The following is a 16,907-nucleotide window of genomic DNA, read 5'->3' on the forward strand; positions in this document are numbered from 1 at the left end:
TCTGGAGAGGAGGGGCGGGGCCGTTAGCAAGCGTCTCAGGGTGGAAAGTACGACCTTTGGGGAATCTTAGTGTAATCTTCACACAGCACTCTGTAAAAAAGCTGCGGAATATTTTGGTCTCGTGGAATTGGACAGATTTCCCACATTTACACTGGGTCCCTCTCCCACGATGGGGTGGGTTTCCCGTTTGATTACATGGGGCCTGTGTTTGTGGTCTAGGCTCACAGGTGAAGGGGCCACCCATGCAGGACACGTAGAGGCGAGCAACTTGTGACAACAGCTGAACACGGTCCTGAGGCCTGCTGGGAGGACAGGCCAGGAGGGCTTTCCAGATGTCTTGAGTGGGCTGCTCCCGCTGTCCGTGGTGTTTGGCCTCCTTATGCCGAGTTTTATGAGCTTCTGGGGCCTGACTTCTCCCCGCCCCCACCTAACACAGCTCCTTGACAGGCTGAGGTGTCACAGATGCCTGGGGTGCCCTGAGCCCCAATGGCGCCGGGAATGCCAGCGTCGCCAGGGGGTCCAGGCTCCCCGTGGGCGCCATCCTGACCGTCTTTGCTTGTGCCAGGCACCCCTGGTGGACCTAGAGGACACACAGGGGTTAGGGGTGCAGTGCAGGCCTGCTCCCACCCTCACCCGGCCCTTCTCCTTCCACTTCGTCCCTGGATCATGGGGCGGGGGCAGCCCCAGACCTGCAGTGCCACCTGCGGTCGGATGAGAGTGGGCAAGAGGGGAAGCTGTAGACCCTGTGTGGGAGACTGGGTGGGGGTCTTTGGAGATGGTAGGGGTGACAACTGTGCAGGTTTGTTGGGGAGCAGCCAGGCCTCTAAGTGAGGGGTAGAGGCCTTGCCCGGGATTCTCAGCCCAGAGGTGACCCTGGAAGCTGAGTGTGGGACCCCAGGGAGGAGGCAGAGAGGAAGGGGTAGTGGCAGAGGCCACCCTCTACTTAGGCCCTGGCAGGAGGCCCAGGCCCGGTGGGGGGGGGTGCCAGTGAGCATAACCCTGAGCAGACACCTCCACTTCCTTACAAATGACTGACGCGCATGTCTAAAATGGACACCGCCAGTGGCTAAGCACTCAGCTGACAACTGCAAGGTGGATGGTCCAGCCCCCTAAGTGCTCCCAGGAGAAAGATGAGGCCATTTGCCCGTGATGGTGCGGGCCCTGGAGACCATGGGACAGGTCCACACTGCCCTTGGTCACGCAGCCTCAGGATTGGCCTCAGCGGCGTGGGCGTGGGTGGGTCAACACAGCGAATTCTGCTTGGGTTTAGCAGACAGTTGGGGTCACCCACGGGCACGGGCAGTGGTGATGAACGCAGGTCCTGGTCCTGCCTTCAGGGGCGCTTTGCCGGAAGGGGAAGGTTGTCTGGTAGGGAAAGGAGGCCCAGCCACAAGGCAGACTGCTGCTCATCAGGAAGGACGTGGCGAAAGCCAAGCCCTATGACCTCAGGGCCTCCTACCTTGGAGTCCTTGGTCCCCATCAGGCCCATCCAGGCCGATGCCGGTGGCGCCCTTGTCCCCTCTGTCACCTGGGCTTCCTGTTAGAAGACATTGAACAGGGACAGTTTGTAGAGAATCAGTTTAAAGGGCGAGCATCCCGGGGTGGAGTCCGAAAGCCACTGCCCTGGCCTCCCGGCATCTGGCGGGGCCACCTGCCTGCTGCTGACACCTGCTCTGTCCAGGCTGTCTGCTTGTCAGCCAGGATTTTTGACCCAGGAGTGACTGAAGTGTGTTCTAAAATGCACCTTTGCCCAAATTACTCAAAACCTCTTTCTCCCGAGTTACCGCTAGCCACTGATTCTCCCTAACCAGTGATGGCCCCTAGCCAGAGGGAGAAGCGCAGGAGGCTCCCCGTCTGGTAGCCCGCTTGCCAGTCTGCTTTGCCCATGCTGAAGCTGTGCTGACTCATTTAGGCTCCTGCGGACAGAATGCATGATGGGACAGTCTCTTTGGCCCGATCTTAATAGCAGTGACCAAGCTGTCTTGTGTCAACTCACCTTTTGTCCTCACTCTGACCAGACAGCCCTGTGGCTGTCATTGTACCCACCTGGGCCTCAGGTAGAGGGGGACCTAGAGCTGTGTGCTCAGGTTGGCCTCTGCTGTGGAACAGAGACCCACTCAGGGCCTGGGCAATGTGCCTGGAGGCTGCTTCAGAGCCAGGGCTGCTGGCCTGGAGGGTCCTCAGTGGGCACAGCATGCTCCTGCCCGGTGTTGTCTTTTCAGAGGGAAGATGGAGGTCCCCCAGTAACAGGATCCCATGTGAGCACCCATATGTGAACCCTTCACTCAGGGCTCAGCCCCCACTGCCGTCTTGGCCTGTCCCCTGGACAGAAGGCAAGAGGACCAAGCTCCTGACGATGCACACGTGTCCCCCTGTGGTGGCCCTAATACAAGTGGCCAGTTCTATTCTGGGTTTTATTATCAGATGTCTTAAAGTTATGCTCATCCTTATGATGTGACCTTTGCTAGACTTGGGGGACCCTTGTGTGGCTGTCCAGTAGTGAAACTGACCTGGCGAAGGCCGGAGCTGAAAGTCTGGGATGAAAGACGCATTGTGCCAGGCACTGGGGGTGGGCACTGCTCAGGGGAGGTGAGCTGTGTCTGCCAGACCCGCCCTTTAGTACCGCCGCCCCTTAGCCCATCGTACGGCTGTGGCCTGCTTTCTCCTGCTCACACCGGAATGTCAGCCCCAAGGTGGAAAGCAGGAATTCACAGGATGTCCTAGTTCTTGTAGACAGGAGCTTTGGTGGATGAGTGGTGACATGTGGGGCTGGTAACCACGGGGTCAGCAGTTGAGCACCACCAGTGTTCTGCTGCTGTGGCGAGTGAGCAGCTGGGAACCCCAGGGGCAGCTCCATGATGTCCTACAGGGCCTCCGTGAGGCAGAGCCGCCTTGGTGCCTGGGCGTTTGGTTTGGGTGTGCAGACAGTGACTTGGTCAGTAACTGAGGATCAGTAACTTGGAGGTGCCGGGGCCACACTCTGTGCCTGGCCTAGGCCCTGGGCTAGCTAGACTGCAGGTGCTATATGCTGCCCCAGTGGATAGCTAGGGACCCCAGAGCACCCTGTAACGGTGGCAAAGAAGCCACAGAGACGAAGTCTCAGCTCCCACAGGGTCTGAGCCACGAGGACTGGCTACTTCCATGGTGGCTGGCAGGTCCAAAATCTCCAGGCGCAGCCTGCTGTGTGGGCCCCAGGGGTTGGAGTCGCCTTGACGGTGGCAGTGGGTGTTGAGTGCCCCTATCTGCTGAAGATGCCCCCTGGCGCCGAGCATTTCTGCATGGGCAGGTCCTGAGATGACAGGCACCTCCCTCCCCCCAACCCCCACCCCCTGCGTTCCGGTCCGACGGGCCCCTCCCCCGAGTGCTACTCTCATGATACAGAGACAAGGAGGCCTTCCATCACGCCTTCTCCGGCACCTGTTGTGGTGGCACAGCGGGCTGCGTGTTCAGACCCACCAGCCACTCTGGGAGCAAAAGGTGGAGAGTTACCGTCTTGGAAGCCTGGGACTGTGTGGGGTGGCCCTGAGTCGGCTGTGTTTTGGGTGAGTCCCTGCCAGACTGATCAGGAGGTACAGACAGTGAGGTTTCAGCACAGCATTGCTGAGGCCACAGGACAGAGCGCTGGGGTTGGGCAGAAAGATGGGAGGCCACAAGGTTCCAGGCGTCTCCAGGCATGTGCCCAGAAGAGCACCGTGTCTTGGGGCGCACCGACTCACCTCGAGGTCCGGGGTCTCCCAACTCCCCAGTGGGCCCTCGGTAGCCAGGGGGCCCTCGAGCGCCAGGGTGGCCGATGGAGCCAGGAGGCCCTGGAGGTCCCGGGGGGCCGGCCGGGCCGGGCCTCCCAATGGAACCCGGCGCCAAAGGCTTCCTCAGGTGAGCTGCTAACTGCGCGATTTGCTCTGGAAGCCAACAGAAGAGGCAGCGTGAGCACAGCACGGGGGGCTCACAGCACCCCCAGGTGTCCCCAGGGCCATTCACAGGCCCTCCAAGAACAGGGCCAGGCGCAGACCCTCATCTCTGCCCATGGCAGACTGGACGGGGCGAGGGACAGGGCGAGGGGTAGGGGGCTCACCGCTGATGACACCCCCACACAGCTCGCGGATGTGCTGCTCACTGGCTTCTTTCCCCTGGAAGTCACCATAGGCCCACCGTCAAGCGCAGGGGGAATGGGGGGGCCACAAGAAATGCACCCCCAATCCCTCAAGGGCCAAGCCAACACTTACTGGGGCACCTGGTCTCCCTGTAATCCCAGGGGTGCCCTGGACCCCCTGGAAGCCCACAGGGCCAGGGGGCCCGGGGACCCCCTGAACACCACTTGTGCCGTTGGGACCCTGGATGCCTTTGGGGCCCAGCTCGCCTCTGTCACCAGACTGGACGGAAAGAGGGAAAAGCGGTGGTCAGAGGGTGGCCGCTGAGCTACCCTGACACCCCTGAGGGCCAGGCTTTCCTGCCCGGGCCGACTCCACCTTGGGGTGCCCTCTGCACTCACCGTTCCCTTGGGTCCAACAGGCCCACTGGGACCCTGCAAACAGAGAAGGGCTTTTTGTCAGTGCCTGTGCTGTGGGCGCCAGGTGGGTGGGGCCAGTCACAGTCACCAAGGCGCCCATCCAGCACTGCCCCCAACCAGGCAACAGGTTTGGGGCGAGGCTGGCCATGGCGGCCCCAAAAGGTGAATGTGGAACCGGGGCTGAGATGTATTTTGTCACCATGCTCTAAAAGCAGACACTCACACACACACCATCTGGTCACAGTAAGACGTGAGGAGGGGCGACTGTGGGGCAGGCAGGGCCCAGTCTTGGCTGGGGCCCTGGACGTGTAGATGCCCCACCAAGCTTCCCACTTACCAGCTCGCCTTTGTCCCCAGGGAGACCATCAGCACCGGCGATGCCCTGGAAAGAACCCCTCAGGTCAGGGCTGCCCCAGCCAGGGCCCTGGGGCCCTGCATAGCTGACAGAGACCTCGCGGCACAGTGGCCAAGTGCTAAAGGCTGGCGATTTGTACAGACCCCGAGGCAGTGACCTCTGGGGCAGTGCTGTGGGTGTGGGGGGAGGGGGGGTAGCATCCAACACCAGGCAGCCCCTGCCCGCCCGCAGGGGGAGGGGCTCGGTGATGAAGCAAGCACTGCAGGAGGGGCTGAGGGTTCTGGAGACCGAGCAGAGCCCTGAGGGCTGGGCAGCTATTGGAGTGGCCCTCACCTGGTCTCCCTTGGAGCCTGCCATTCCTCCGGGACCCTGCAGGCAGAGAGAAGGCACTGCAGGAGCTGGCTTACCCGCAGGCCTCCCCTGAGCACCCAGGCCGTCCCCAGCCTGCCCTAGGCACTCCCTGTGGGCCAGCCTCCCCACTGGCCATCAATGCCTAGGCCTGCACAGACAGACGCTCCCCAATTCCCCCACCAGCTCTGTGGCCCTGGGCATGGGGGGGGCAGTCAGAGAAGGGAGGGGAGGCCGCAGCAGCAGTCACACAGTAACCAGTGGCCATTGCTCTGAGTGGCCCTCGGACAGCAGCTGCCCCCCTGTGGGGCAGACAGGAAACTGAGGTCTGGGCTGTTGGCAGTCCCCAAAGCCGTGGAATTTCCATCCTGCAGGCGAATAAAGGGCCCGCTGTCCCCTTCGCCCTGGAAGGGATGCCCATGAGAGAGGTGCCCACCCCCGCGACTACAGAGCTCCTGAGGCCCAGCCCCTGGGGCCCAAGTTTCCTGGGAGGGAGGGGCCTCCACACCTCGGCACACGCTGAATAGCAGCGTTGTCCCATTGGCTCCTCCCTGATAACCTCAGAGGCTCTGGAGGTCCCCCCCCCCACCTAGGCTCCTGGGGTCACAGGTACCCAGGGACAGCCCTCCCCACCAAACCTGCCTCCCCATGACACGGCCGACTTCTCACCAGGGTGAGCACCAACTAAGTGCCATCCCATGGCCTCTGGCGGGGGCTCTGCTGTCCTCCCCCAGCACAGGGGCTCGGAGGGACCCCAGGCACCTTGGGCACGAGGAACAGGAGGACTGGTGGCCAGGACATCCCTGGGACCAGCATAGCGTGATGTTCCTGGGCAGCGCCCCCCTCGGGGACCTGTGAGTCCCGGACTGGGAGGGGGCAGGCAAGGCCCATTTGGGACGGCCACTTACCCGCTCACCCACGCCACCTCGGAGGCCCTGGGGGCCTGGCAGACCAGGCTCCCCGATGCTGCCTTTCCGGCCCTGCGGACACGGTCCAGTCTGTTAGTGACCCCACACAGGGGCACACACCCACCTACCCCTGCTAGGCCTGTGGTCACTGCTTGCACACCCACCTGGAATCCCCGCACACCAGGTGCACCAGGAGGACCTTGTGGGCCAAGAGCACCCTGAGGGGAGAAGGGAAGGAGTGTGAGCCGCTGCCAGGCGCTCTGGCACCAGCACTACAAGGGGTGGGGGTGCAGCCAGGAGGTCTCCGTTGGGGCCCAGCCACAGGAGCCCATTGCCCCCCAGGGAAGCTGGCCTAGGTTGTCATCACTGGGCCTGGAGGGCTGCCCACCCCCAGAAGACAAGGCTGAGAATGCGGGGCTGTGCCCCCCAAGCCCTTGAGGGCAGCTGGCCACACGTGGGAATTGCCCTTCACTCACCGCAGAGCCCCTGTGGCCAGACTCGCCACGTTCCCCTGGCATCCCCACATCTCCCTGTGAACACATGGATGGAGGGGGGCCATGAGCCTGAGCACACAGGTTGGCGGGGGGAGAGGGAGGGGTGGCTGTGAGCCCCTACCACACAGGATGCGGGGAACAGGGCAGGGTGGTCACGAGCCCAGCGCACGCAGGATGGGGGGGGGGCAGGAAACGGCCGTGAGCCCTATGCACACAGTATGGTCAGGGGCAGAACAGGGAGGGGCGACCGTGAGCCCCATGCACCCAGGATCGGGGGAGGGGTGGGTACATACAGGCACCCCAGGCTCTCCGGAGGGTCCTGCCTCGCCCAGCTCTCCAGCTCTGCCCTGTGGAGGGATGGGCATCTGAGTGCTCTCTGCAACACCCGGTGAGGCCCCTCCCGCCCCAGACGGCCACTCACCAGCTCTCCCTTCTCTCCTTTGGACCCTGCTCGTCCCGAGAGGCCCTGCCAGGACAGGGTGGTAGTCAGAGGTGTAGCCCAGACCCTGGCAGGTAGTCAGTGGTGCCCACAGCCAGGAGACAGACTGCTCAGTGGTGACAGCTGTCCCCGTGCCCCAGGGAGGGCCGGCTAGGTGGGGAAGTACTTAGGTCTGCTCCCCCAGGGCCCAGTGTGCAGTGTCAGGCCCCTGCTCCACCACCGCCCCTCAGCTGCCCCCTCCTTTCTGCATGCACCCACAGGCCAGGCATGCCCCCAAGCCCCCATGCTCACCGGCAGCCCATTGGGCCCCTTCTCTCCTGGGCCTCCATTGCGGCCAGCCTCTCCCTGGGAGGACAACCAAGCAAAACAAGGAAGATGAGGCCAGGACTCTGGCTGAGCGCCCCCCTCCCCAGCTGACCCCTGGCAGGACCTAGCCTTTGCACTGACCTTCTCACCGTCCAGTCCTGGCACACCATCCCGGCCATCCTTGCCTGGCATGCCCTGGGGACAAAGGGACTGATGAGACCCTAGATCAGGGTATGTCCCTCCCCTGCAGCCTCCCTGTCCCCTCCCAGCATCTGCCATTCCTGTGGGGGCCCAAGCTGTCTGTGGGGGGTGGGGTGGGAAGGTGCCTCTAAGAGGGGTGGCAAAGGCCCCTTGAGGCTTCCACCTAAACCTCTGGGGAAAGTCTGGCTTATGGATGGGGAAACTGAGGCCAGGGAGCCAGTGCCTAGACTCTTGAATGCAGAGGCAAGACCACACACAGAAGGGCCAGGTTCCTCCGGGGCGCTATGTCCTCGGGCCTGGGTCAGGACAGGCCACCAGCATGCAGGGGGTGGTCAGTGCATAGGACCCACTGGTGTGCACGTTTGTGTGCCCCCCGCCTCTCACAGGCCCTTTGGAGAGGGCAGGTCATAAGCGTGGGGTGGCCTGTCCAACACTGACCCCGTGCCCCAAAGCAATGTCAGCACTGAACCAGTGTGCTCAGAGACAAGCCCTCAGTGGACTGGGGCCCTGGGGAGGAACAGGACATCCACTCTAGGAGCTGATGCCATCCAGAGGCACTTACAGGCTCTCCCGCTGGCCCAGTCAGTCCAGGGATCCCTTTGGGGCCAGGTCTGCCCTGAAAGACACAGCAGTTGGCAGATGCAGCCGGAACAAAGCTGTCCGTCCCCCCCGCCCCACCTCGCACGGTCCCACACATCTCAGGACCATGCAGTGCTCAGGACCCAGCTTGGCTCTGTCCATGTGCCAAGGCAGGGCTCGGTCCTTCCAGTGTTCTGGCCCTGGTCATCACAATGGTCCAGAGGGCTGGGTCAGAGCAGCCAGAGACATGCCAGACTTGGGATGGCCACTCAGTTTGCCTATGGATGCCACACACATCTATTGTCTGTCCCCCGTGCCCTCTCTGCCCCCCATGGGCAGCCGAAGCCAGAGTCCACAGCCTGCCAGCCACAGTGACCCCAGGATTCCAGGCTCACGTGGGCCGAGCACAACTCGGAGAACAGCCAGAGGCACAGGGCACGAGGGGGTGGGCTGTCTCCCAGAAGGCCTCTGGCCAGACCCTACACCCCTGGGCATGTGCCCTCTTCCCCTACCCCTGGGGCCAGAGAACCAAGCCCACTGCTCACTTACGAGGTCTCCCTTGGGTCCTCGGAAGCCCTCTGGGCCCCTCTCGCCTCTGTCGCCCTGGGAGACAGTGGGGAGGGGAAGAGTCAGCAGTGCAGGGCAGCCTACAGAGCCCAGCAGGGCCAGACTGTAGAGTGGGCTGCCCTGGCGCAGGACAGGAAGCACCAAGCTGCCAGAGGCGGGGGCCTGTTTGATATCCATGAGAAACAGAGAGCCCCCAGAGCCCCGTTTGCAAGGGCTTATGCCCACCAAGGGTCTGTTCCAGCTCCCAAAGACCAGGCACAGTCAGGCAAGGGGGTGGGGAGGGGGCTTTTCACCCCAGACACACACAAACACGTACCACCTTCCCAGGTGCTCCTGGGGTCCCGGGGGGTCCTCGGAACCCAATGGGACCCTGTAGAGGAGAAGGGAGTGGGAGGATGTCCCTCAGTTGCACCCTCCTCCACAGAGCAGCCCTGTCGCCAGCACCCGCACCCCCTCCCATCAGTGAACACAAACATCATCCTCTTCTGCAAGTCAAATATGCCCCACCTCCCTCTGGCACATGGTGGGGGGGAGCCTCTCTAGGGCCAAGAAGGCCCTGCCCTGCCACATTCCCCACAGCCCAGGGTCCCCTGGGAAAGAGGCTTGGGTCAGTGTGGGGTCTGATGAGGGGCTAGGCCCTGGTCCCCAGAACCCCCTGGAAGAGTGGTCTGCATCACTGAGGAAGACTGGCCCTGGAGCGTCCAGGTACTGGGGGGGGAGGGCTGCCCCCAGGAGGGTGGTGGGACTTACCCGGTCCCCAGGGGGCCCAAGTGACCCTGGTAGGCCTCGGAGTCCCCGGGGGCCCTGCAGGGGGAACAAGAGTTGCAGGGTTCCTCGGCCATCTGTCTGTATCCTGGTCCCCAGCCGCAACCCGAGGGACCCCTGAGGGAGCTGGGCCTCCGACCCCCCACCCCCAAAACTTGTGAGTGGAAGGTCCAGATGCTGGGACCTGGGTTTGCTCCCACATGGGCCCATGGCTCACAGGGGTAGACTGTCCCCTGGGCCACCAAGCTTACCCCTCTGTCCCTTACCTGCAACCCCACGGTGCCTGGGATGCCAGCAGGCCCAGGGGGGCCAGGGTCTCCCTGTAGCAGGGATGAGAGAAAGCCTGTTAGTCTCACCCCACAGGGCTCACTGCCCGCCCCCAGGGGACAACCCATTTCCCAGGGAGTGGCTGGCAGAGGAGTCACTCGTCCGCAGGCCTGTCTCCAGGTGGTCAGGCATGTCCACAGGAACCTCATACGTGTCCTTGAGACTCATCCAGGCCTCCAAGCCATCAGGTCCCCCAGACCTCTCCCCAGGGCCCTCACACTGCACCACGGCCACCCTCAGGCTGCCCCCATCCTACCCGGGGCCGCGCCCTGCCCCAGTTCTGGTCCGCCCTCGGCTCCACCTGCTTTGCCCCGCCCCCTGCTCTACTCCGCCCCACCTTCAGGTCCATCGGCTCCGGCCCCTCCCCCTGCCTCGCTCCGCCCTCAGCGCCACCTGCTCCTCCCCTCCCACCCCAAACTATCCAGTTACCTTCTCGCCAGCCTTGCCGACTTCTCCTTGTTCCCCTTTGTAGCCCGTCGGTCCCTGAAGCCAGCAGGGCAGGAGAGGGTCACAGCCCACCCAGACCCTTGGGTTCCCCTCCTCTAAGAGAGTGGGATTCAGCCATACCAATTGCTCAGAACACAGGACCAACCCTTGACTTGAGGGAGGGAGCGAGCCCAGTCCCCCACTACAGGCACTAGGGTGCTGAGGGCCACGAACAGAACAAGAGCTCCCCAGCAGGGTTCAGGGGACCCCCCTTCCTGGGCTAAGGCTTCTGGACCTCGTCCTCTCTGCCTTGCTCCCAGGTAGAGACAGCAAGAGCCCCCCCAGACTGAGTCTCACCTTGAATCCTGGCATTCCTGGGGGGCCGGGCGGGCCTGGTGGGCAGATGGCAGGGCACTGTTGAACAGCACAGAAGTCAGACCCCTCCCTCGGCAAACAGGCTGCCACCCCACCCAACAGAGGTCAGCGGGGGCCAAAGCTGCCCAAGTAGGGCCCCTTGTTGGCCGGCAGGGCTGCTTAGAACTGGCCTCAGATGCCCCAAGACCCCTCACCTCTGGGTGGCTCTCCACAGGTGGCCCTGGTACCTGGCACTGTGATTACAGATCAGTCCTCAGCTACTCTGGGCAGAGTCCCCCCTCCCCCCACCGGCCCAGGGCCTGAGAACGCCCTGGCAGCTCATTCAGACATGGTGGCCCACAGGGACAGCTGACATGCTCTGCAGGCCCTTCAGGTCAGTGGTGGACAAAAGCCCACTCCCTGAAACCTGATGCTACCCACCAGGAGCCACACAAAGGGGGAGATGTGAGGTGGGTCTCCCTGCCCAGTGACATTGACTCCCACTCAGTGACTCAGGGCTGGCTCCGGTGCTACCCCTTCCCCACAAAGGGCTGGGCCAGAGGGTGGGGGTTGGGGGGAGAGGAGGGCAATTACAGTCTTCTGTGGAGCAGTGCTGGCGGGGGTCCCAGTGGAGAGGGCACAGGAAGGCCTTCTGCTGACTCCTCCCCTGGGCTGGGCCAGAGCTGGGGCCACTCAGCCTTGTAGACCCAACTGGCCCTTCCAGCCCTGGCCTCTTGTGTACCAAATCTCCCTTCCTATCCCACTTGTCCCCAAGAGCTTCCAGTCCTGCTGCCTGTGGATGGGAACAGGGTGGCACCAACCACTCCAGACAGGGAGGATGTCATGTGTCACACTGGAGGCCCCGGACAGAGACTGTGGGTCAGGCCAGACCCACACATTCACATACATATACACACAGGCACATGTACACAGAGATACATGTACACAAGGCATGTATTTGCGCACACACACAGATGCACATGCACACACAGCACATGCACAGACACATATACACAGATGTGCACCCAGGCACGTACACACAGGGACTTGAACACATAGGCGAACACTGGCACCTCCAACCTCAGCTCTATCATGGCTGCAGGCACCCACCTGCAGGTCTGTAGCACCTTCAGGGAGGACCCCTGGGTGTCCCTGGAACAGAGAGGGAGCTGATTTGTACAGACCCCATCCATGGCCCTCTTGCTCCCTCCCACTGGGCACCTTCAGCCTCCCATGGAAGCTTCTAGACATCTCCTTCACTCGTCAGTGCTGGGGCCATGTGACAGACAACAGAATCCCTCTGTCCTTGGAGAGTGAAGCCTGCCGGCCCCTCTGGCCCCTCTCTGCAGTGTGCTGTCTGCACACCAGAGGGGCTCCTGGAGGCAGCCTGGCACTTCCCTGTACCCATTCCCTGGAGTCTCCTGCCCAGTACTTACAGGGGGTCCAGGAGGGCCTGGGGGGCCTGGAGAGCCTGGGAGTCCAGAGGGACCCTAAGAGGGAGATTATGGCTTAGCTGAACCAGCCTACCTGAGGTGAGGTGACCAGCTACGTCGCGGGAGAAATGACCTTCTCAGACTGTCCCACATGGGCCTGTGTGAGGGGCAGCCAGGCAGGGCACAGGAAAAGGAGCAGAGAGGGGAGGTAGAGCAGGAGGGAGGGGCAGGAGGAGTGGGGCTGGGGCAGACCCCGAAAGCTGGACAGGTCCCTATATGCTCTGGGAGGTGGTGCTTACTGCAGCCCAGCTGCTGCCAGGAGGGGCACTCACTCACCGGGGGGCCTCGGAGGCCAATTCCACCTGGTAAGCCGCTCACTCCAGCCTCTCCCTGGGGGGAGAAGAGGTGTCTCACCTGGAGCTGCTCAGGGTCCCGGGGTTGGGTTGTGGGATGGTCTCAGATCCACAAGGGGTGTTTTCATGTGGAGTGGGATTGTTGTCCCGGGACAGCCCTCCCATGCTATGGGACATCCAGGTTGGTTTGGGGATGGGGCAGGTCCAGGGTATTGCTTGTGGGGCTGGTACTCACAGGGGGTCCAGGGAGGCCTTTACCCTGCCAAAGTAACATGGGAGTCATTGTGTATGGGGTCGGAGGCCCTCAGAGATGCAGGTCTGCTCCAGGAACCCTTCAGAGCACCAGCCAGGGACACCCCCCCAGCACTGCCCAGGGCCCCCCAGCACTTCCCAGGGACCCCCAGCACTGCCCAGGCTCCCCGAGCACTGCCCAGGCTCCCCCAGCACTTCCCAGGCTCCCCCAGCACTGCCCAGGGACCCCCAGCACTGCCCAGGCTCCCCCAGCACTGCCCAGGCTCCCCCAGCACTGCCTAGGGACCCCCAGCACTGCCCAGGCTCCCGGAGCACTGCCCAGGCTCCCCCAGCACTGCCCAGGCTCCCCAAGCACTGTTCAGGAACTTCCCAGAGACTATGAAGGTGGGTTCATGGAGAATCACTAACTTTCATCAAGACAAGAGGGCAGACTCACCCCAAGTCCAGGAGGCCCCGGAGGGCCCAGACTTCCCTGTGGGAACAGCATAGTGGCCTTCAGGGACCAACGCAGGCCACAGGCAGGTCCTTCCCACCCCCAGGTCCGTCCAAGGATTCACAGGAAGGAGAGGGATGAAGCCCTTTCCACAGAAGACCAGGCCCAAGGGGGCTCTCACTGTACAGGTGCTTCCTGAGGTTCAGTGAACCCCACAGAGCCTGAGGCCAAGCCCCAAGTACGTGGGCACCCTGTGCAGCTGCTCAGCTGTGCAGACCATCAGCCTGGCCTCGAGACCCAGGGCTACTTACCCGATCTCCAGGAGCACCCTTGGGTCCAGGGGGTCCATCTCGCCCTGTCAGACCCTGGGAAGGAAGAAAGAGGAGGGTCAGGGGTCACCTGGGAGCCAGGACACAAGCTGTTTTGGCACGGCCCCTCTGGCATTGCCACCCTGTCCCTTTGCATCTGGAGTTGGGGTGGGGTGGGGGTAGCTGGTGGGGGCCCACTGGGTGGGCTAGCCCTGGCCACAGACTATCTCCAGTCCTGGCCTTAAACCTGCCACCGACTTCAGGATGGACAGAGGGATGAACAGATGGGGGTGGGGACAGATCCAGGACAATGGCCCTTTGTTCCTGGCCTTGCAGGGGCTGGCAGCTCTCTGCTGGAGCTATGGGCTGGCTCTGCCATCCCCAGACGCCTTCAGGGCTGGGCTGAGGGTCAGGGGCCCTTAGGGGACATCTGGGATGGCCTTCTAAGGGCTGCCTGGCTGGGTGGGCTTGGCTGAAGGACAGAGATGGAAGCCTGCTGCCCCTGAGACAGCGGCTGGGCTGGAGGGCAGAACTCACATCTATACCAGGCAACCCCGGCAGCCCGGCTTCTCCTGGCTTCCCGGCCTTCCCGGGGGTGCCCTTGGGTCCCTGTGGGGGGAAAGGATGCATGAGACCGGCCCATACCCTCCCCAGGGCAGGAGAGCCTGCAGCCATCCAAGAAAGACCCTCTCGCCTGCTGGAGACCGCAGCCAGGCCCCTGGCTTGTCCTCCTGCCCTGCCCCATCTGCAGGGGCCGCCCAGGAGTGACTGACTGTCTATAGGACGGTACTGTCCCCACACACCTCTCAGTGCCCCAAGCACCCAGGCAGGTCTCTGTACCTGGCACTTCACAGCCTGGGTGGGTGGGAACTGGGCGGGATCTACCTCCCTTTGTTCCGTGTCACCCAGGCACCGCCAGGTAGCAACCCAGAGAAAGCCAGCCCCCACGGAGCCCCCTGCCCCCACCCCGGACCAGCCATGCCTGCTCCTAGTGCCCAAGGCCTCCCCTCAGGTGATTTCCATGGGAGGGCCCTCCATGACCACTGTTTTCAGTGACCACACGGCCCCCAGCCTCCACCCCACTGGGGACACTCACCAGGGGCCCAGGCAGACCCGGAGGGCCAACTTCTCCCTGTGGCAGAAATGGAGAGACCCACCCATGACCAGGTGTCCCCCGAAACCCACCCCAGGGGGCAAAGACAGCAGGAGGGACGAGACAAGAGGGTCCCTCTGTCCCTACTTTCCCAACCCCACCTGAGGGGTGTCCCTTCCCCATCAGGGGCTGGGGCAGGCAGTGCTGAAGAAGGCAGAGAGATAGAGCTGGGTCCCCTGTGGGAGCTCGTGACCCCCAGAAACCTGGGGCTGAGTCACAAAGCCTTTGCACCCTAACCCCTTTGGCTGCCAAGAGGCCCCAGAAAGGCACCCAGGATCCCCGCTGGTAGCTCCCACCTGGAAGCCCCAGGCTACTTGTGTAGCATAAACTCCTGGGACCCAGAAGGGAGCTTGGGGCTGCAGGGCACAGGGGGAGGTAGCAGCTGAGGGGGGGGGGCAGTAGGTGTGGGGCCTTGGGTGGCAGTTGGGGGCCAATAGCACCTGGGACGACGCAATGAGGAGGGACCCCCCCAGAGGGGGCAGGAGGGGACCTGAGGGCACAGACAACAGGAGTCCATCTATACCCTCACCCTGCATTGCCTCACCTGGGACCCCCACAGGTGGCACCCCTGACCCCCAGCTGCTCCCAGCACATCCACAGCACACTGAGCCCAGAACCCACCCAATGCCCACAGCCCTCATGCACTGACCACCGTCTGGTCTGCCCCACATGCTAACAAGGAGGATTTGTGTCCCGGTTCAAATCCTGATGCTGGCTTTTTGCCAAGTATGCCCTCCCCAACCTGGAGAGGAGATCAGGAAGCGGGCGGGGCTAGAAGCTCACAGAGCCCCCCACCCCCATGGGGAGCCCACTTACGTCAATGCCATCCTTGCCTGGCTTTCCTGGGGGGCCCTGGGGGCCAGGGGGGCCCCGAGGTCCCACTTTCTGAAATGCAGAAACTGGAAGTAAGGGAACTCACCTCTCAGGCCTTCCCTGTGGTGACTCTCTGGTGTGTCTGGGAGCAGCCACAGGGGCCTTGCAAGACACCCCCAGAGTTCTGACCCCCCACCCACCATGTAGCCCCCTCCCCACCCCAGCCACAGGCCAGGAGAGCCAGAGCAAGCCATCCGCCTTCCTCTCCGACCATCCATCGCCCATCGCCTGTGAGCCCCGGGAACAAAGGGGACATTGTGTGCCCCAGTGGCAGCAGCCACGCAGGCAGGTCCAGTGGACGGAGAGGATGGGGGGGCCCCCAGACTCGTCCTCGGAGCACCTCAGCGCTTGTGGGACAGTTGGGGCCCCACAGCTGTGCACCCAGTTGGCACTGGGGCACGGGGGCCTAGGCTGTGCCTTGGAGGCTGGCCGGATGGCAGGGCACCCAGGTGGTGGGAGTGGGGGGTCGTCCCCTGGGCTGCGCCCCCCATGACGGCTCAGAGTCCCCCAGCCTCGGGTCTTGAGGGGCCGGGGTCCAGCACCCACACCAGGCCTCACCTGTGGCTCGACCACAGCCAGGAGCTGCCCCAGCAGCAGCAGGGCCAGCGCGGGGGATCCAGTCATGGCAGAGTCCTGGCTCCGGCTGGCGCTCTGAGGGGGCAGCCGGCAGCTCGGCAGAAGCCAGGCGGGCGGGGCGGGCAGGGCGCCCGAGCACGCCCCCCGCCCGGGCACAAGCCCCCCATTCATCCGGGCCCACCTGGGGCTGGGCGGGGCTCCGCCGCCCCGCCCCGCCCGCTGGGAGCCGGCGGCATTTGGGGGCCAGTCTCTCAGTTAAAATTACTCTGGTCGGTCGGCAAGCAGCACACAGCCAGCTTTCAGCAAACAAGAGGCGCTTCTCTCCTTGCCCGCCCGCTGGGCACCGAGAAGGGGGGCAGCGTCCCCAGTGGAAGGGGGCTCTTTCCCCCCACCCCCACTCTGCCATCCAGCCCTTTCAGACGCAGACCCCAGAGGTAGGAGGAGAAGGTCCCCTGTGCGCTCCAAGGCCCGGAGTAGAAGAGCCCAGTCTCGCCTCTGCCCCGCTGGTGCTTCAAACCGCTGACCTTGGAGCTAATGTGCAACCTACAGACCAGCGGTCCTCAAACTTTTTAAACAGGGGAGCAGTGCAATGTCCCTCAAACCGGTGGAAGGCTGGACTATAGTTTTTTTTAAACTACGAACTAATTCTTATGCACAGTGCACATATCTTATTTTGAAGTGAAAAAACAAAACGACCCAAAAGCACCTGGAGAGCAGGATAAATGTCCTCCGGGAGCCGCATGTGGCCGGCGGGCGGTAGTTTGAGGACCCCTGCTATAGACCACCAGGGCTCCTGTAGCCTCCCTCCCTGGTTCCAGACACGGCGCACGGTCCGGGAAGACCCCACGGAGGGCAAATGGCCCAGTGCAGAAGGCCACCCACCAGCACTGCCCTGGTCTCCCCACAGACCACCCCTCCCACAAGCCCCTGTGAGGAAGCCCACATGGAAG

The 16,907-nt window shown here is 63.2% G+C and overlaps 1 protein-coding gene across 1 annotated transcript; it reads right to left on the reverse strand.

Annotated features, from left to right (window-relative positions):
* Positions 1 to 389: 389 nt before the first annotated feature.
* COL9A3 (collagen type IX alpha 3 chain) lies at positions 390 to 16,005 on the reverse strand. The gene is made up of 32 exons (XM_075527713.1): positions 15,940 to 16,005; positions 15,325 to 15,393; positions 14,452 to 14,487; positions 13,893 to 13,964; positions 13,359 to 13,412; positions 13,051 to 13,086; positions 12,598 to 12,621; positions 12,346 to 12,399; positions 12,013 to 12,066; positions 11,687 to 11,728; positions 10,580 to 10,636; positions 10,226 to 10,279; positions 9,736 to 9,789; positions 9,455 to 9,508; positions 9,021 to 9,074; positions 8,687 to 8,740; positions 8,121 to 8,174; positions 7,499 to 7,552; positions 7,343 to 7,396; positions 7,034 to 7,078; positions 6,906 to 6,959; positions 6,595 to 6,648; positions 6,283 to 6,336; positions 6,119 to 6,190; positions 5,196 to 5,231; positions 4,845 to 4,889; positions 4,490 to 4,522; positions 4,224 to 4,370; positions 4,073 to 4,127; positions 3,717 to 3,899; positions 1,460 to 1,537; positions 390 to 580 (listed from the first exon to the last, which is right to left on the reverse strand). Exons 1-32 carry the CDS (start codon positions 16,003 to 16,005, stop codon positions 390 to 392), a joined length of 2,043 nt encoding a protein of 680 aa, XP_075383828.1.
* Between the last annotated feature and the right edge of the window lie 902 nt (positions 16,006 to 16,907).

The sequence above is a fragment of the Tenrec ecaudatus genome, chromosome 12 (assembly GCF_050624435.1).
Source record: "Tenrec ecaudatus isolate mTenEca1 chromosome 12, mTenEca1.hap1, whole genome shotgun sequence".
Taxonomy (NCBI): domain Eukaryota; kingdom Metazoa; phylum Chordata; class Mammalia; order Afrosoricida; family Tenrecidae; genus Tenrec; species Tenrec ecaudatus.

What these genes read in the sequence shown, in the direction of transcription:
- COL9A3 (XM_075527713.1), bottom strand. Translation starts at nt 16,005, where the DNA reads ATGACTGGATCCCCCGCGCTGGCCCTGCTGCTGCTGGGGCAGCTCCTG. An exon ending in AAGGTGCTACAGACCTGCAG is followed by an intron (nt 10,637 to 11,686) that starts GTGGGTGCCTGC and finishes GCTGTTCAACAG; the next exon opens with TGCCCTGCCATCTGCCCACC. An exon ending in AGGGGCCCAATGGGCTGCCG is followed by an intron (nt 7,079 to 7,342) that starts GTGAGCATGGGG and finishes CTGTCCTGGCAG; the next exon opens with GGCCTCTCGGGACGAGCAGG.